The 21178-nt window shown below is 35.8% G+C and overlaps 1 protein-coding gene across 2 annotated transcripts in view; it reads left to right on the forward strand.

Annotated features, from left to right (window-relative positions):
• The window catches only part of LOC101327843 (monocarboxylate transporter 1-like), a 38955-nt gene that overhangs the window by 11443 nt on the left and 6334 nt on the right, over positions 1–21178 (forward strand). For both annotated transcript variants that reach the window (XM_033861729.2, XM_033861735.2), the window contains 3 exons: positions 15406–15666; positions 16691–16834; positions 19912–20778. In XM_033861729.2, the coding sequence (XP_033717620.1) occupies positions 15450–15666; positions 16691–16834; positions 19912–20778 (1228 nt within the window). In that variant the 5' untranslated portion in view covers positions 15406–15449. The remainder of the gene's footprint in view (positions 1–15405; positions 15667–16690; positions 16835–19911; positions 20779–21178) is intronic.

Raw genomic sequence — 21178 nt, forward strand, 5'->3', positions numbered from 1 at the left:
TGTGTGCAGCAACAAAGACCCAATGCAGTCAAAAATAAAAAAGCTAAATAAATAAATTTATTGAAAAAAAATATGACACTCAAAGAAGTAACCTAAGCAGGAAACTTTTATACCTTTTAGACAAGGAAACAATACATTTGTGAAGAATTGACAAGACAAAGCATTTGGGCTTGGGTGGCATATTAGTGAAGAAGTAACAAGGTTTGTTTATATAGCCTTCTCGGCCCTAAACTCACTATCTCTGATAATAAGGATGCCTGCTATTCTCCTGATACTGGGAGAGTAACTTTCGAATGGGAGATTTATTTCCTGCTATCGGGGACAAAGGAGGTCAGGGTGTCCATCTTGTACTGGCTGTTTCTTAAGTTACTTTAATTCAAAATAAACAATATGCCAAATGGCATATTTTGGGGTGGCATATTCTATTCCCTTTCAAATTCAAGTGAGGTCACACCTTTTCTGATAGTGAGGACTGGCCAGTTATATAGTGGCCATTTTCCGTAAACTGAATGAGCCGAAGTGCCAAGGTTTTGACAACGATATATTTAATGCACATATAACACAATATATAATATGCCAGAAATCACATATTTGCAACTATCAAACTTATACAGTTTAATAGTCAATGTGTAAGGAAGTACAGTTTCCAGAGTTCATTTTGGGGCAAAATTGTTGAAGATCACAGGTTTGGGAGTCACTTGTACACACACTTAGTTCCTTTCAAAGTAAATCTAAGAGATTAAGAGAGGGTATAATGGTATAATTCAGGACGTTATATCAGCAAAGAATTTTGCTTGATTTTTTTTTCTTTCTTACACCAAGTGTGATTCTTATAAAAAGCCTGTAGTTGTGGAAGAGAATTAATTTGGTAGCTCTATCTAAAAGACCCCAGGCAAAGGACACTATGGGATGTGACAGTATTTTCCAGAGCAAAAGCAGAAACTACGCTAGGGACCAAATTCCTGCGTCAGAACCAACCAGGACCAACAGAGACCTTTACCAAGGATGAATCATGCTTTGGGAGATGAGGGCCCGGTGGCATTGGGGAAACTTTGAAATGGCTCTTACATCAATCATATCTCTTCTGCAGGTGAAATGTACTATATGTCCTATACTCACTTGAGGACTTTCACTTATCCTTGTTTGTCTCCGTCGGTGAATGGGAATGGGTGGAAAATTGTATTTCTAATAATTTCATGGTATAATCTTACCCATTCTGATGAATAGTCAAAATAAATGGAAATCTCTGAAGGAGATGAATCTGTAATTGCTACCAGGCCATAGAATAATGGTGCTTTCATGTTCTGATTTGATTCCATCAATTTCTGGGCTTAAGCAGCTACTTAGAAAGTTGTAAATGTTAGGAGGAGTTATCTGGGCTATTTATGCCAAATCACTTTAAAGGACTTGAAACAATCTGATTGTGTCTGAGCTCCGGTAAACAGAACTATCCTAGTGGAACTTGCTGGCCCTGGTCATATCCCAGTCCTGTTTATCTGACCAGGAGACCCTGGGGAAGTTTGGAACAAGGCCAGAGTCTCTTAAGGAACATTGTTGAAGAAGTCTCAGATCCTTCTGGAGGAAAAGGAGGAGTCTGAAAAGTTTGCCCAGGCTCCTGCTTTTTGTGGTGGCATTGCCTTGGGGTGTGTGTGTGTGTGTGTGTGTGTGTGTGTGTGTGTGTGTGTGTGTGTGTGTGTATGTGTGTGTGTATTTGTTTAAATGAGATTATAAAATATGTCTTAGATATTTGTGTTCATGTGCATATATTGTTAGGGATAACTAGTTCTGTAGGAGAATTTTTTATATCTTGTATTTGTTTTAAAATGACAATCTAAAATAGATAAAGTATTTTCTGGATATTATGGATGACCATTGTTTTAAAAGGAAAGTACTTTGCATTTGTATTTGATTAAAATTAATACAGGTACCAAATAGTATGGATTTAATGATGCAGGCTAGTGAAGAATATGGATGAATACTTAATATTTAAATGATAGGTTTATACAAATGTAGACCAGATGATTTTATGGCATACTCTAAACTATGTAAAAACAAATTCAATATTAGTTTAAATAGAGAAAAAGTATATAATAGGATAAGCATATTCACTATGACAGCACTAATCTGATCACAGCATTAATTTATAATTAATTATAAATTACAATTATATAATTATAAATTAATGTTTGTAGTGCTTTTGTTTAGTATTACTATATCTAATATGTACATATGTAAGTAACATTACAAATAAAATAATTTTATCAACCCAGCGATCCAGAAGAATTTTTATCTTTCCTCTTTTAAAGAGGGTCTGTACATTAAAGTACATGTGTTTTGGAACTAGACTCACTTGAATTTGGATATGGGCTGTATTGTTTAACAACTTTAGGCACATCTTCACCAATTAAATGGGGCTTCATTTAATTTTCCAAATAATATATTTGCCTGGTATCTGCCAGAACCTATTCTAGATAATGGAAGTATATCATTGAACACAATAGATATGGTGTCTGTTCACAAGAGCATACACAGTTTAATGGGAGAGCCGGGCAAACAAATTATACTACAATGTAGGTGTTATGATAGAAGTAAGACTGGGGTTCTATGGGTCCACATAGCAGAGATGACAAGCCTGCCCCTGGCAGTTCAGGAGAAATGAGATCTGAAAGACAAATAGCAGTTAACCAAGTGATGGGAGAGCCAGACCTAGGCACAAGGAACAGAAACGTGCAAAAGGCAGAGGATGAGAGAGGATGGCACTTTGAAGAAGTTCAAGTACTCCGTTAAGCCTGGGGCGTAGTGTATGATGGAAATCAGGAGGAGATAAAGTTGAAGAGGCAAAAATGGTGAGATTAGAACAGGTTTTGAATGCTTTGATAAATTATTCTGAGGGTGATATATCTGGAGCCATAGAAGAATTTTAAGAAAAAGAGCAAAATGACCAGGCTTTACTTTCAGAAGATCACTTGGACTACAGTGTGGAGAATGAAAAAGGGAGACCAAAAGGTGGAAAGTAGGGAAACCAGTTAGGAGGCTATTGCATTAACCCATGGGAGATTGGTGACCTGATCTAAGGTACAGTGGCTGTGAGGGTGGAGAGGAGGACAAATACAGAGCTATTCAGATTGATTAGATATGGGACATGAGGGCAAATGAGAGAAGGTTGACCCCCAGATTCTGGACTGGCTAGCTGGAACTATGCGATTGAGTCATCACATAGATGATAAGGAAACCACTGGAACAGATAAGCTCTCAGTTTGCATTGTTAATTTAGGGCAGCTTGTGTGTAGTACATGTTTAAGGATCCATTTTCCCTTCTGGCTATATCGGCATCCCCTTTTATTTGTTCATCAAATATTTGTTGAGTATCTATTATTACATGCCAAAGGGCTAGAGATATATCACTATAAAAAGTCCCTGTTTTCATGCAGCTTATTTTTTGGTGTGGAGAGACTGACAACAATAAAAGGTAATGTGGTCTAGTAGTTAAAAGCACAAACTTGGGAGCCATTCTGATTACGTTTGAATCCCAGCTCTGCCATGTCCTGAATAAGTTACTTAACCTTTCCGTTCTCAGTTTGCTCAACTCTAAATTGGGAATAGTAATAGTACTTACTTCATAGGGTTGTTAGAGCATTAAATTAATCAAGTAAAGTGCTTAATCTAATGCCTGCTGCATAGAAAGCACCATATGAGTATTTACTGTTATTTTATATATTCTTTTAGATAGGTACCATGGAGAAAAACAAAGCAAGGTAAGGAGTGGGAAGTGGGAGGTTGATCTAGGATTGATCTAGGATGGTCCAGAAAAGGCTCCCTGATATGGGAACATTTGAACAAAGATTTCATTGAAGTGATATCTGGGTTAACAAAATTCTAGGCAGTGATAAACGTAAATTCAGAAACCCTGAAGGGCAACTGTGATTGACGTCCTTAAAGATAGTAAGAAGGCCAGTATAGCTGGAGTGGTATAAGCCAGGAGGGACAAAGGTAGGAGGTGAAGTTAGGATAAATTATATAGGCCTTTGTAGCATTTAAAAACTCTGGCTTTCCATTCTATCTGTTCTGTGACTGGACCCCAGGCTTCAGAATTAGGCATATGAAATAGATCCAGCCAGTCAAGGCTCACACAGTGATTAGACCTGACCAGACCAAGTATTTACTTAAAGCTAATTATGTTGCCAAAGTGAACATTCTAGGAATTCTGTTGCCTGGAACGAAGCTGGGATCTTATGGAAAGTATGTAGGCTTGGAGTTACTGGCAATCTTCTTGCCTCAATGAGTTGAGGACCTGCTTGAAAGTGAAATCAACACAGAAGAAAGTAGAACCATAAATAGGGAAATATCCCTGACCAGATCATTTGGTCCTTGGATCAGGCTGTGCCTAAAGCCAGAATCACTGCCTTAGATTTCTTGGTTACATGAGCCAAAAACATTTTCTTTTTGGTCAAGTCAGATTGAGTTAAGTTTTTGGTCACTTGCCAACCTGATTAACATAAAATAGGCAGAAGAAATGGAATAACTGAATCAAACTGAAAAGGAGTGAATGGCCTGCAAGAAAGGAAGACAATCCAGAGAGAAGATACAAAAGAAATAACTTGAGAGTGCACTTTCAACAATTTGAACAATGAATGAAGAAATTAATGTCCAGGCAAGGACACAAGAAGCTTGTCATATAAGCCTGGTGAAAGTATCTAGCACAAAATAGATAATTAAAAAATAGTATCTATAATGGTAATAGCTTCCATTATCTGCCACTAAATTATAAATTCTTTGGGAGCAGGAAACATATTTCAGTTTTTATTGCTTTTAGTAAACTAAAGTTGTCACTCAGATATTTGAATTGAATTTACTTTGTGCTGTGCCTTGCATACTTGGGCTAGTAATTGGGAGGTAAGCCTGGGATCAGCAGCAAAGGAAAACTAACCTTAGCTCCCACATTAAGCCAGGAATCCTGGCTAAAATCATCCAGGTCCATAGCATTCCTAGCTTCTGGGAGATGCAATTTTTTTTTCTGGAAGAAAGTGCCCTCAGTTTAGGCCTTCAAGTTTCTCAGAGATTAAGATCAACCACCTAAGTTCATAAGCATTACCAAAAGAACGACATGGAAAAATTGAGAAACACATCGTCATTAGGAGATTTCAACATACTTCTCTTCAATTATTGATAGATGAAGGAGAAAATAGAAAACTAGTAAAGATTTAGAAGATTTGAAAAAACAAAAGTTTGATTGAACAAATAAATAATTCAACCCAACAACTAGAAAATGTATATTCTTTTCAAGCATACATGAAATATTTTCAAAAATTAATATACCAGCCCATAAATGCCAGTCTTATAAAATATCAAAAAATTGAATTGTACCAACCTTGTCATCTTACCACAGTGTTGTTAAGTATAAGTCACTAAAGTTAAACAAAAGATTTCCTTTGGAGAGCTAAAAACCCCTGAATAACTCTGGGTCAAAATGGAAGGCACAGTGGAAATTTTTAAAACACTTGGAGCAAACAATAGTAAAAATACTGTATATAAAACTACATAGAATGCAGTAAAGGTGATAAATAGAGGGAAATTTGTAGTCTTAAATGCTCATATTAGAAAAAAATTAGGGCTAAAAATTAATCAGCTAAGTAGCCATCTTATGTTTGAAAAGGAATAGAATAAATTCCAAATATGTAGGAATAAAATGATGATAAAAAATAGTAACAGAAATCAATGAAATAAGGGGAAAGTATAATAAAATATAGATAAAACTGAGAATGTTCTTTTTTATGGGTATGCTATTAACATTTAAATTTTACCATCAATCAAGTATATGCTGGCCATATGTTCAGATTTTTGAAATAAAGATAAATGGACAGCTTTAAGGGTCCAATATATTAAACACTGAACAATATATTCAACAATTAAGAAACATCTAGGGGGTGATATAACTAAAAATACTAGCACAAGTATAGGGCCAAGCCCTGCAATTGGAGGAAAAATCTGTTCAGGACAGAGAGGTTCTTGTGAAAATGTTCTTTGAAGAAAACTTATAAGATAGATAAATTCCTGAGATTAAAGGGGGAAAAAGAAGGCACAAATATCAATGATAAAGAGGATATACCTATACTCATAAAGAGATTAAAATATAAAAATTCTATGCCAGTAATTTGAAAACTTTGACAAAATGGAAAAAGCTATAGAAAAATACCCTAAAAAGACAGACTCAAAATGCAATAGAAGGAATGGATAAACCTATAATTGTTAAGAAAATTGAAGGAGGTGATATGAAATCTTCCAAAAAGAAAATAAAGTGCCCAAATAGTATTACCAGTAAATTCTACCAAACTTACAAAGACTAGATCATTCTAGTCTTATATAATCTCTCCTTGAGAGGAGGAAAAAAGAGAACATCTCCTAACTCACTTTATGACTCTAATGTAAAACTGATATTGAGGGACTTCCCTGGTGGCGCAGTGGTTAAGAATCTGCCTGCCAATGCAGGGGACATGGGTTCAAGCCCTGGTGTGGGAAGATCCCACATGCCGCGTAGCAGCTAAGTCCATGTGCCACAACTACTGAGCCTGCACTCTAGAGCTCTCGAGCCACAACTACTGAGCCTGTGTGCCACAGCTATTGAAGCCCGTGCGCCTAGAGCACATGCTCCGCAACAAGAGAAGCCACCGCGTGAGAAACCCGTGCACCACAGCGAAGAGCAGCCCTCGCTCACCGCATCTAGAGAAAGCCTGCATGCAGCAACGAAGACCCAACACAGCCAAAAAAATTAAATAAATTAATTAATTAATTTTAAAAAACTGATATTGAAATCAGAGAAGGACAATATGAGAAGGGAAAATTATATTTCCAAATACTTTATGGACACATTTCAAAAAATCCAAACAAAATATTAACAAATTTAACTTAGAAATGTATTAAAAAGATGTATATTGTGACAAAGTTGGGCATATTCTTCAAGGATGAATTCATCCTTGAATTCGTAGGAATTCAAGGGTGGTTTAATATTTAAAAGATCTATAAATGTTACTCACTACTTGTACAGATGAAAGAAGAAATGCCTTGTGAAGGTATTATGAAAAAAAAAACAAAAAACAAAACCTGAATTCAATGGTCAATGAATTTAAAATAAATTCTTAATGAACTAGGAATAAAACTTTCTAAATCTGATAATGTATCTGCCAAACTCTGGAGTAAATACTTTTCTTGATGATGAAACACTATATACATTATTTTACTTATTAAGTAAGATGAGGGTTATTTCAGCACAAGCACTGCGATACCATGAAAATCTATCTGAAAACTGAGACAACTACTAAGTGACTAATGAGCTGGTAGCATATACAACGTGGATACGCTGGCACAGGAATGATGCACGTCCCAGGCAGGCAGGAGTGGGATGGTGTGAGATTTATCATGCTTCTCAGCACAGCATGCAATTTAAAACTTATCAATTGTTTATTTCTGGAATTTTCCACTTAATATTTTCAGACCACAGTTGACCATGGGTAACTGAAACTGCAGAAAGCAAAACTGCAGAAAAAGGGGGACTACTGTATACAAAAATCAATTGTAGTGGTACTTCTGGGATGGTGGGGTAAGGTCCTCTGAAATTCTGCTCTTTCATAAGAGCAATAAGAACATTGGCAAAAAAAAAAAAAATCAACTTTTCAAAACTCAAAATTAACCAGAGGCTTGCAATAATCCAAAGAGAATATATTCAAGAAACAGCTGAATCTCAGAACAGGAAGATTTGTGGTGGTTTTTTTTTTAATTAATTAATTTATATTTTATTTTTGGCTGCATTGGGTCTTTGTTGCTGCACACGGGCTTTCTCTAGTTGCGGTGAGCGGGGGCTACTTTTTGTTGCAGAGCATGGGCTCTAGGCATGTGGGCTCAGTAGTTGTGGCTCAAGGACTCTATAGAGCGCAGGCTCAGTAGTTGTGGTGCACGGTCTTAGTTGCCCCATAGCATGTGGGATCTTCCTGGACCAGGGCTCGAACCCATGTCCGCTGCATTGGCAGGTGGATTCTTAACCACTGTGTCACCAGGGAAGTCTGATTTGTGGTGTTTTAACATGATCTATTCCAGTTCTCATCTCCCCAAATCTAGTAGAATTGAAACAAAAAACCTTACAATAATAGTAGCCATGAAAATCAGCAGTGTAGTAACCACTGGTGGGGGCAGAATTGTTTGGAATCTTCAAAAAACCTCATTCTTAGAGAATTATCATTATTCAACATGTCTGACAGTTTCCTCGAAACCCCCACTCACAGGGCTTGTCTTTCTTTGACCTGATTCAGAGCTTGCTCAGTGCAAACAGCTTTCTCCCCAGGACATTTGTTGAAAACAATCAGGGGCAATTATTTCAAATCTCAGCTGCCTGAGTTGGAAAAACAATTGGGGCAAACAAAAAGCTGACCAAACACTTCAAAGCAAAAACTGGGAAGTGAGATGTCCATAGAGGGCTTTGAAAAGCTCTGACATATTCCCAGGATGCTAGAAGGTCATGCACATGTGCACACTCTGCCCATGCTCAGGAAATACCTGAGAAGGCCTGAATCTCTCTCCTCTGACTGAACTTGAAGCTCTATACAAGCAGGAATTGAAAGCTAAGGCAGAAGTGTAAGCTGCCTGCTGGAGAATTGAAAGCATGCCTAAACATACACATAATACCCTTTGGTGAAGCCTGGGAGATATACTGATTCAAGGCATTTTAAGGAAATTTTTGTCTAATCATTGGCTGATCACTAAGCTAACCAAGCAAGATTTCAATAGCCACATATGACAAAAAATACAAACTTCACAGAATTTATTTAGGAAATTCATTAAACAAACAAAAGGCAATAGGAGTAGTATCAACATGAACAACCAATAGCAATAACAACTAGCCCTGGGGAGGGAATCTGATTTCCACAGTTGCCACATGGTATTATTTTATATTTTTAAATTAATTTTTATTGGAGTATAGTTGCTTTACAATGTTGTGTTAGTTTCTACTGTACAGCAAAGTGAATCAGCTATACGTATACATATATCCGCTCCTTTTTGGATTTCCTTCCCTTTTAGGTCACCACGGAGCACTGAGTAGAGTTCCCTGAGCTATACAGTAGGTTCTCATGAGTTACCTATTTTATACATAGTTTCAATAGGGTACATATGTCAATCCCAATCTCCCAATTCATCCCACCCCTGCTTCCTCCCTTGGTGTCCATACATTTGTTCTCTGCTTCTGTGTCTCTATTTCTGTTTTGCAAATAAGATCATCTATACCATTTTTCTATATTCCACATATACGTGTTAATATATGATATTTGTTTTTCTCTTCTGACTTACTCTGTATGACAGTCTCTAGGTCCATCCACGTCTCTACAAATGACCCAATTTCGTTCCTTCTTATGGCTGAGTAATATTCCATTGCATATATGTACCACATCTTTATCCATTCTTCTGTTGATGGACATTTAGGTTGCTTCCATGTCCTGGCTATTGTAAATAGTGCTGCAATGAACATTGGGGTGCAGCCACATCATATTATTTTAAATGTCCAGTTTTCAACAACAACAAAAAAAACAAAAACAAAAAAATATGTGATGCACAAAGAAACTGGAAAGTATGGTCTATACACAGAAAAGTCATTTAATGAAACTATCCCCAAGGAAGCCTAGACATTGGACTTACTAGACAGAGGCTTTAATTTAGGTATTATAAATTTTTTCAAAGAATTAAAGAAAACTATGTCTAAAGAACTAAAAGAAATTATGAGAACAATGCCTCACCAAATAGAGAATATTTATAAGAGATAGTTATTACAAAAAAGAAGAGCCAAATAGAAATTCTGGAGCTGAAAAGTACAATAACTGAATGAAAAATTTGTAAGAGGGGCTCAAAAGCAGACTTGAGCTGGCAGAAGAATCAGTAAACCTGAATATAGGTCAATTGAGGTTATCAAATCTAAGGGAAAAAAGAAAAATGAATGAAAAATAAATAGAACTTCAGAGACAAAGACAAAGAGAGAATCTTGAAAGCAACAAGAGAGAAGCAACTCATCACAAACGAAGTATACTCAATAAGAGTAACAGCTGATTTTTCTTTAGAGACCATAGAAGCCAGAAAGCAATGGGACAAAATACCCAAAGTGTTGAAAGAAAGACTGTCAACCCAGAATTCTATATCCAGCAAAATTATCCTTCAAAATGAAAGGGAAATTAAGACATTCCCAGATAAAAACTGAGAGAATTTGTTGCCAGCAGGCATTCCCTACAAGAAATACCAAAGAGTGTCCTTCGGGCTGAATTGAAAGGACACTACACAGTAACTTGAATCCACATGGAAAAAAATAAAGAACACCAGTAAAGGTAACTACATAGGTAAATATACAATAAGACAGTATGAATGTATTTTTTTCTTTGTAAACATTTTTTTCCCCTTCTACCCGATTTAAAAGCAATAATTATACAATTTTTAATGGGCTTATAGTGTATAAAGATGTAATTTGTAAGACAATAGTGTGAAGGAGGAAACTGTACAGGAGCAAAGTTTTACTATTGCAATTAAATTGGTATTAAACTATACTAGACTGTTTTAAGTTAAGATGTTAATCGTAATCCACAGGACAACCACTAAGAAAATAACAAAAAACATAGTAAAAGAAACAGCGAGGTAATTAAAGGGGCACACCAAAAATATCTATTTAACATAAAAGAAGGCAGTGATGGAGGAAAAGAAAAACAAAAAAGACATAAGACAGAGAAAACAAATAGTAAAACAGCAGACCTAAGTCCTACCTTATCAGTAATTAAATTAAATCTAAATAGATTAAGCACTTCAATCAAAAAGCAGTGATTGGCAAATTGGATCCAACCCTATGCTGTCTACAAGAGGCACATTATAGATTCAAAGACACAAATTGTTTTAGAGTATACAGATGAAAAAATAATATGCCATGCAGACAGTAACCAAAGAAACCTAGGCAAAATAGACTTTAAGACAAAATTGTTTTTAGACACAAAGACATTTTATAATGATAAAAGTTCAATCCATTATGAAGACATAACTATTATAAACATATATACACCTAACCACAGAGCCCCAAAATAGATGAAGCCAAAACTGATGGAAATAGAGAAATAGACAATTCAATAACAATACTTGAAGATTTCGACAGAACTTCAATAAAATAATTAGGCAGAAAATCAACCAGGAAATAGAAGACTTGAACAACCAAGTATGTACCAAGTATAAACCAAATAAATCTAACAAACATCTGTAGAACATTTTACCCATCAACAACAGAATACACATTCTTCTCAAGTACACATGGAACATTTTCCAGGATAGACCATCTATTAGGCCATAAAACAAGTCTCAGTACATTTGAAAGGACTGAGTATGTTCTCTGATCATAATGAAATAAAATCAGAAATGAACAACAAAAGAAAATTTGGCAAATGAGCAAATATGTGGAAATTAACAACACATTCCTAAATAACCAATGGTTCAAAGAATAAATTATAAAGGAAATTAGAAAACACATTGAGATGAATGAAAACAAATTACAAAATACCAAAATTTCTGTAATACAGCTGAAACAGTGACTAGCAGGAAATTTATAGCTGTATACATCTATATTTAAAAAGAAAAAAATCTCAAATCAATAACTGAAACTTTTGGGACTTCTTTGGCAGCACAGTGGTTAAGAATCCACCTGCCAATGCAGGGGACACAAGTTTGATCCCTGGTCCGGGAAGATCCCACATGCTGCGGAGCAGCTAAGCCTGTGTGCTACAACTACTGAGCCTGCTCTCTAGAGCCTGCGTGCCACAACTACTGAGCACACATGCCACAACTACTGAAGCCCGCATGCCTACAGCCCATGCTCTGCAACAAGAGGAGCCACCACAATGAGAAGCCCATGCACCACAATGAAGAGTAGCCCCTGCTCGATGCAACTAGAGAAGGCCCACGCGCAGCAACGAAGACCCAGCACAACCAAAAGTAAATAAGTTAAAATAAAATTTAATTTAATTTAATTTCCATCCTGTTGGGAAGAAGTCTCTAAAAAAAATAAATAACTGAAACTTTTACCATAAGAAACAAGAAAAAAAGGGTAAATTAAATGCAAAGTTAATACAGGGAAGGAAATAATGAAGATTAGAACAGAAATAAATGAACTAGAAAGTACAAAAAAATAAAGAAAATCAATAAAACCAAAAGTTTGGTTCTTTGAAAAAATCAGTAAAATTGACAAACTTTAGACTAACCAAGAAAAGAGAGAACTCAAATTACTAAAATCAGAACTGGAAGAGGATACATTATGTATAGTGAAGAATTAACCTTACCAATAGAGAGGTTTGGCCTTTGTCCTTGGCTACTGGAATATGATCTCTAGGTCTCTGAAGAGTCCTGCCTGATAGGAGTGTCTTTGTTTGCTGGGCCCTTTAGCTATATTGTCTTATTTCCAATCTCTGAAAGATAAAGTATTAGCCCCTGGTAAGGGCTCTAGTAAGGGCTGGAGACTAAAGGCCAGCACTCACGTGAGCAGTATGTGATCAAGCCCTACTAAATTCTAGACACCAAAAGCTTAGGTGAGTTTCCCCGGTTGGTGGTACTCTATATTTTCACACATTGTAAGTGGGAGAAGGTAATGCTATCCATGACTCCATGGAAAGAGTATGATCAAAAGCTCCACACTTGAACCTCTCCTAAACTCTGCCCTGTGCATCTCTTCCTGTGGCTGATTTCAACCTGTGTCCTTTCCCTGTAATAAATCGTGACTATAATAGCTTTCAGTGAATTCTGTGAGTCCTGTTGAATTGCCAAAACTGTTTTAGAAACCACCCCACTCCGCACCCCCTGACCCCCAGTGCCTAAATTTGCAATTGGTGTTAGAAGTGAAGTCAATTTTGTGGGGCCTGTTCCCTCTAATAGTACTGTTGGTTAAACTCTTCTGTATCACTACTAACCTTGTAAAAATAAAAAGGGATTACAAAGGAATACTCTGAACAATTGCAGACCAACAAATTAGATAACCTAAATGAAATGAACACATTTCTAGAAAGGCACAAACTATCAAATGACTCAAGAAGATATAGACAAGCTGAATATACCTATAGCAAGTAAAAAGATTGACATAATCATCAAAAAACTACCCACAAAGAAAACCTGAAGCCCAGATGGCTTCACTGGTGAATTCTATGAAATATTTAAAGAACTAACACCACTCTTTTACAAGCTCTTCCAAAAAGCAAGAGGAGGGAACACTTCCCAGCTTGTTCTTTGAAGCCAGTATTACCCAAAACCAGACAGACATCACAAGAGAAGAAAACTGCAAACCATTATCCCTGGTAAATATGGACGTAAAAATCCTCAACAGAATATGAGCAAACAGAGTCCAACAACATAAAATGGGTTATATATCATGACAAATTGGGACTTACCTCAGGAGTGAAGGAATTCATAAATGGTTCAACATATAAAAATCAGTCAAACCATACCATATTAATAGAATAAAGGCCCCAAACCACGAGATCATCTTCATAGACACATAACAATTTGCTACAATCCAATATCCTTCGCGATAAAAATACTCAACAACTAGGAATAGAAGGAAGCTTCTCAAACTTAATAAAGGGCATCTATAAAAACCCACAGGTAACATCATACTTAATGGTAAAATACTGAAAACTTCCCTGTAAGGTCAGAAATAAGACAAGGATGTCCACTTTCACCACATGCACTGGAGGTTTTATCCAAGGAAATTAGGCAATGAAAGGAAGATGTAAAACTATCACAGATGACATGATTTTGTAAATAGAAGATCCTAAGGAATCTACACTCATATATACATATATATACATAAGTCTATTAGAACTGATAAATGAGTTCAGCAAATTTGCAGGCTGCAAAATTAACATACAAAAATCAATTGTATTTCTAGACACGAGCAATGAAAAATCCAAAAATAAAATTAAGAAAACAGTTCAAATTACCATATCATCAAAAATAATATTCAGGAATAAAACTAATTGCCAATGGGTACAGGGTTTCTTTCTGGGGTGATGAAAATATTCTGATATTAGTGATGATAGTTGTACAGTTTTGTGAATATACTGAAAACCACTGAAATACAAACTTTAAAAGGGTGAATTTTATGATATGTGAATTATATCTCAGTAAAGCTATTATTTAAGCATATCAATTGTGTCTTTATAAACCAGCAAATAACAGAAAATGATTTTTTTAAAATTACCATCTACAAGAGTAATAAAAGCTACCTTGGAATAAGTCTAACAAAAGTTGTGCATAAAAGTAAATAAATAAATAAATAAATAAAAATAAATAATTAAAAAAAAAAGTTGTGCAAACCCTGGGAATTTTATAATTTTATAAAGCTTTTAGAAACTTTACTTCTATAAAAGTTTTATTTAAAAAATCTACTCTTTTAGCTTCTTAAGCAGAATTCTTCCTAAGAGTTGTTCTTTTTAAATCACTACAGGATCACTTTCTAAATTATATTTGAAGTGTTTAGATTAGTTAGAAGGTGAGCTATTTAAAAGTTGATTTCTATGGATAGGAAGATAGAATTTGTATTAAAGAGTAAGGAATAGTAAAATATGAAATTGTCATTGTTGACCTGTACAGTATTAATACTGTACTACATCATTCCAGGTAATGTTAGGGTGGCCAGAATAAGTATGATAACATATTGTTGGAAGGTTTATTTTGACATAAAATAGAAGCTGGTTTAAGTAAATCAAAGGAGAACTTAATTTCTCTAAAGTAGACTGGTAAACCTTTTAGCTCTCAACTTCTCCCACCTGCTAGTAATTCATAATCACATTGTATTTCTTTTTCTAACTATGTTTTTCACTAATGCTGGGGCTTAAGAAGAAAAGGGGAAATCTTTGGTTTAAAACTACTAGTCTCTGATATCAGGGTTCATTTTTTTTTTAATATTTTATTTATTTATTTATTTGGTTGCGCCCTGTCAGTTGCGGCAGGCGGGCTCCTTAGTTGTAGCATGCATGTGGGATCTAGCTCCCTGACCAGGGATTGAACCTAGGCCTCCTGCATTGGGAGCATGGAGTCTTAACCACTGCGCCACCAGGGAAGTCCCTCAGGGTTCATTTTGCAGGTTTAAACAGTATTGGTCAGCCATCGTTTAGGAATCTTTCTAGTCACATATTAGTAAAAGAATACCTTAAATCTAAGCAGCTAGATGAAAACCCAACTTTACTGAGCTAACTTTCCAGCCCGTTAAATGAGAATCTAATGCTTGAAATGACCTTTTATTTAGAAAATTGCTATATGCCTTTATTTATTTATGTAATAAATGTAAGGGATTTTATGGGAGTGCTTTGTTATTGACCTACTTGTTATGTACTATTTTAATTTCATACCCTTTAGATATTTGGATTTGAACTGCATTTTAGAATTCATCTTTACTTACAATGCCACCATCAAACGGAGGTCCAGTTGGATACACGCCCCCAGATGGAGGCTGGGGGTGGGCAGTGGTTGTTGGAGCTTTCATTTCCATTGGCTTCTCTTGTGCTTTTGGCAAATCTATTACTGTATTTTACAAAGAAATTGAAGAAATATTTAAAGCCAGCACCAGCGAAGTGTCATGGTTATCTTCCATCACGTTTGCTGTCATGTATGGTGGAGGTAAGTACTCATGACCTGCTCTTTTAACTTTCAATGGGTAGACAAAAGCTCTGTAGTAAGTGCTTTTTGTTCTTGATGCCCTTATCAGTGAGATATTTGAAATGTTAGTTCTTGGAGTTACATGATTAGAGTCGTGTTTTTCATTGTCTTTAACGATAAAAGCTACATAGAAGCTGTGTGCTCTGGTAGGTCAGTTATAAAATGGTGTCATTATAAAGGATAACTTCCTTTAAAAATGTGTTTTGTGTTGACTGCTGGGTATAGAAAGGTTATTGATGTTTGTATTTTAATCATATACCCTGTAAACTTGCTAAACTTTTGTTGTTTCCAATAGTTTATTGGTAGATTTTTTTTCAAAAATTTTTGATAGACAAATCTGCAAATACTTATAGTTCGGTTTCTTCATTTCCTTACACCTTTTCCCCCCTGTCTTACTGCTGGCTCGGACCTCCAGTATAATGTTGAAGAAAAGTGGTGATGGTAGGCATTCTTGTTTTGTAGTTCTGTTTTGGTTGTGTTGTTGTTTTCTGTGAGAAATAATACATTTTAGCTAGTTTGTAAACATGCCCTTAAGTCAGAAGTTTGATCAGACTTGCTCATAAATCTCATCGTTCATGTGTTTGCTCTAGATGACCATCTAAAAATTTAAAACAAGCAAACTTGCTACATATATGTGGATAATATCCTAGATACATGAAGAATCCTATAAAAATACTTATAATCAGGGTATTTGCAGCCTATTCTGCCTTAAAATAATTAGATTATTGTCTTGCATACTTTAGTTAAAACCCATCTAATATGTCCTAGATATATAGAAAATGTACAATCAATACTATATGTATTCCATTACACAGACCTGTGACTCTGAAATAAAGATAGAAAGTAATATTCCTTACCACTGTCTTCTGTTTCATCTGTTTATTTTCTGGGGTGGCATCCTGTCATGTTGGTAATGTCATATGCATGTGTGGATGTGAGGGCTGGGCTTCTCCTCTATATGACTAAGCTGTTTGTTCTCTCCTAGGTCCTATCAGCAGTATCCTGGTGAATAAATATGGCAGTCGTCCAGTTATGATTGTTGGCGGCTGCTTGTCAGGCTGTGGCTTGATCACAGCTTCCTTCTGTACCACTGTGCAGGAACTTTACTTGTGTGTCGGAGTCATTGCAGGTGAGTTGCTACTGATGTATTTTCAAGCATTAATTTTTGTGTGGACTATTTATAGCATTAATTTGCCAATTCTTTTGAAAAATGAAAGTTCTTTGTTAGAAAAATTACTAGGTCACTATTTTTTAGAGCTGTTGATATGTTAATTTTAAAAAAGCAAGTCTTTAAAGAAAGTTCTGGCGCTTAATGGGTGATTATTTTTATTGAATGAATAAATTGAAAAAGATTCTTTCCTTTCTTCCTTTCTTTCTTCCCTTCCTCCCTCTCTTTCTTTCTTTCTTTCCTTTTCTTTCTTTTTTTGTCTTAAGAAAGAAGATAGTGGTGATAGGTAAAAAGTTGTTGAAAGGGAGGTCATTAGCTATTCCCACTCATTTCCCATTCTACCCAAGAAGGAATTGGCTCAAATTAGAGAAAGAGAGAATGTCAGATACAAAGCAGTTTCTGATAGAAAAGACAGATACATTTTCAAGGGTTAAAGGGCATTCATGAGGAAACCCCCCTTTCTAATAGCTAACTTAAGAAAATAAAATTGCTGAATATAAATACAATTGACACCCATAGCTCTACAGTTCAGAGAAAACTACCATTAATATTTTGACGCCATATCAACTCATTTTTATATGCACACATAGAATTTTTAGAACAAAGAGGGATGACATTAGTGAAGTCAAACAGAGAAAGACAAATATCATATGATATCACTCATATGTGGAATCTAATTTTTTTAAATGATACAAATGAACTTATTTACTAAACAGAAACAGACTTATAGATATTGAAAACAAACTTATGGTTACCAAAGGGGAAAAGTGGAGGTGGTATAAATCAGGAGCTTGGGATGAACATACACATACTACTATATATAAGATAGATAACCAACGAGCACCTACTTATAGCACAGGGAACTCTATGCTCAATATTCTGTGATAACCTATAAGAGAAAAGAATCTAAAGGAGAATGAATGTATGTGTATGTATGACTGAATCACTTTGCTCTATACCTGAAACTAACACAGCACTGTAAATCAACTATACTCCAATACAGTTAAAAAAATTTTTTAAAGAGATGAGATTATGTATGTATAATGTTTGTAACCAATTTTTTCACTTAATGATACATCATGTATTATACATAGTTTCTCCATCTCAGTAAATACACTTTAGCAGCAATTATTTTTTCATGGGATAGATGGATATACCATAATTTATTTCACCATTCTCTAATTGAAGGACATTTAGATTGTTTATATTTTCACTCTTAATAAACAGTATTTGCATGATAGTGCTTTTGTATGCATCTTTGTGAAAATGATAATTTCCTTTGGATAAATTTTTAGAAGAGCAATTACTGGGAAAAAAGCGTTTTGATATCATTGGCCAAATACTCTTTTGGAAAGGTTATAATAATTTACAGTCCCACCTGCAGGACCTGAAATAATGCCAGTAATGGGTATTATCTTTTTGGATCTATACTTTTACTACATTAATTAAATTTTTAAACATTTAGCTATTTTAACTCATCTGGATTATTTGAATAACATAAGGAAGGAATAGAACTTTATTTGTTCCCATGTGATTATTCAGCCTGTTCATTATTTCATTTATTAATTCACTCAACAAATACTTATTGAGTCCCTAACTATATGCCAGCACTGGTCCAAGCTCTGTGGGGAGAGCCAACATGACAGGCAAGATTCCTGCTGTTTAGTGGAGGGAAGCAGACAATAAGCAGACCAACAAATAAATGAATAAATAAGAAAAATATCGGGTAGTAATAACTGCTTTGCAAAGACTTAAAACAGAATTTTGATAGAGGAGAATTGAATGGTCCCTAAAGGGAAGGCTTCTCAGAGGTGGTGATTTTAAGTTGAGATCTGAATGAAAGCTAGGAGAAGGCTTTGAGAAAATCTAGAAGAACAGTTACACTTAGCACAAGTAAGAATAGACTGAGATGAGGGCAGGGAGGTAGGTTAGGGCCAAATCATGGGACCTCTTAATCCAGAGTGAAAAGTTATGGACGGGCAGTCATTAGAGAGATCGAAATGTGCAAGCATCCTAACCTGGTTTACCTAGTAGGGAAGCAAGACTGGGAGACCATTTAACAGGTTATTGGGATAGTTACTGTCCCAGCCCCATTAGCTGAAAAATCCATTATTTCCCTATTAATTTAAATGTATCTTTTGGTTCTGTTTCTGGACTTTCTGCCCACTTTTAGTAATCAGTTTTTCTAATTTTGAATAAGTGCCACACTATTCTAATTACCGTAGCTGTACAATATATTTATATATCTGTTAGGGTAGGCCCACCAATTATTTATCCTTTTCCAATAGTTCTAATGCATTTGTTCTTCGGGTGTATTTTAGAGTCATTTTACCTCATTTGAAAAATAAAACACATTGAAATTTTCATAGAAATTTCATTAAATTAATGGATTTACTAAGGTAGTGTTAGCATCTTGACAATGTTGTGTTTTACTATCCAAAAACATTTTCTCTCTCTCTCCCTCCCCCTCCCTCTCTCTTGCTTCCCTTCCTTCTGCCCCTTCTCCTATCTTGCTTTCTGAATTTATAAAATTTATCTTCTCTCCTTTTTGCTTTCAATTCCTCTGGAAAGCTATTCCTCTGGAAAGCTAAAATTATGAAATAAGACAAAGGATCTTACATTTACTGTTCTTTTTGTTGCTAAAGGATAAAGAATTATTTTTAAAAATATACATTTTTTAGGGACTCTCTGGTGGTCCAGGGTTAAGACTCTGTACTTCCACTGCAAGGGGCCTGGGTTCGATCCCTGGTCGGGGAACTAAGATCCTGCATACCACATGGTGCAGCCAAAAAATATATACATACATACATATATATAAATATATATACATTTTTTAATTTTATAAATCTAGTATTTGCTGCATAAAGAGACTTTATGTCTGTATTTATTTGATAACAGTCCACTTAATGACCTACTAGTTATAACAGCCTCTCATGATTTTGACCTCTTTCCACTTCATTTCTTTGCCTAGTTAATTAATTCCAAATATGTTTCTGACATTTATTGGAGTATGTGATTCTTTCTTCCCCTCTCGCCAGGTCTTGGGCTTGCCTTCAACTTGAATCCATCTCTGACCATGATTGGCAAGTATTTCTACAAGAGGCGACCATTAGCAAATGGACTGGCCATGGCAGGCAGCCCTGTGTTCCTCTCCGCCCTGGCCCCCCTCAACCAGGCTCTTTTTGCTGTCTTTGGCTGGAGAGGAAGCTTCCTAATTCTTGGAGGCATCCTACTAAACTGCTGTGTGGCTGGAGCCCTGATGAGACCAATAGGGCCCAAGCCAACAACTGCAGGGAAAGAGAAGTCTAAAGAATCCCTTCAGGAAGCTGGAAAATGTGATGCAAATATGGGGGCAGGTGATGCAAATACAGAAGTTAATGGCAGAAACCCCCCAAAGGAGAAACAATCCGTTTTCCAAACAGTTAACAAACTTCTGGACTTATCCCTATTCAAACACAGAGGCTTTATGCTGTACCTCTCTGGGAATGTGATAATGTCTTTTGCGCTGGCTACACCTTTAGTCTTTCTTAGTAATTATGCCAAGAGTCAACATCACTCTAGTGAGAAGTCTGCCTTCCTTCTTTCCATTCTGGCTTTTGTTGACATGGTAGCCAGACCTTCTATGGGATTTGTAGCCAACACAGAGTGGATAAGACCTCGAGTTCAGTATTTTTTTGCTGCTTCTATTATTGCAAATGGAGTGTGTCATATGCTAGTACCCTTATCCTCTAGCTATATAGGGTTCTGTCTTTATGCGGGATTCCTTGGATTTGCTTTTGGGTGGTTTGGCGCCGTATTGTTTGAAACGCTGATGGACCTGGTTGGATCCCAGAGGTTCTCCAGTGCTGTGGGATTGGTGACCATTGTGGAATGCTGTCCTATTCTCCTGGGGCCACCAATTTTAGGTATAGTATGTCTCCCTATTTCTATGGTTCTATTAACATAAAACAGAAGATTAGGAAGGTGATAGAAGGCAGAAATCAGTGAGCTGCTTGACAGTCTTTCTTCGCTTCTGTACCCTCAGTGCTGGCACAATGCTTGGTACAGCGTAATTGCTCAAATAATAGAACTGAATTAAAGTGAATCATCAAGCTGAAAGAGGAATAAAAAACTATTACACACTTAAGTATGTATAATAATTTTTCCCGATAAAAAAACTAACATGTTTATTGTAGAAAAATGTATGTATAACCACCTTTAAAATACTGTTGGTGATTTCTTTTTAATTGTGGAGTTTATCTCAGCAGTAATATTTAAAATAATAACAGTAGGTACCAGGTGAGGGCTAACAGTATACCAGGGACT

The sequence above is a fragment of the Tursiops truncatus genome, chromosome 1 (genome assembly GCF_011762595.2).
Source record: "Tursiops truncatus isolate mTurTru1 chromosome 1, mTurTru1.mat.Y, whole genome shotgun sequence".
Taxonomy (NCBI): domain Eukaryota; kingdom Metazoa; phylum Chordata; class Mammalia; order Artiodactyla; family Delphinidae; genus Tursiops; species Tursiops truncatus.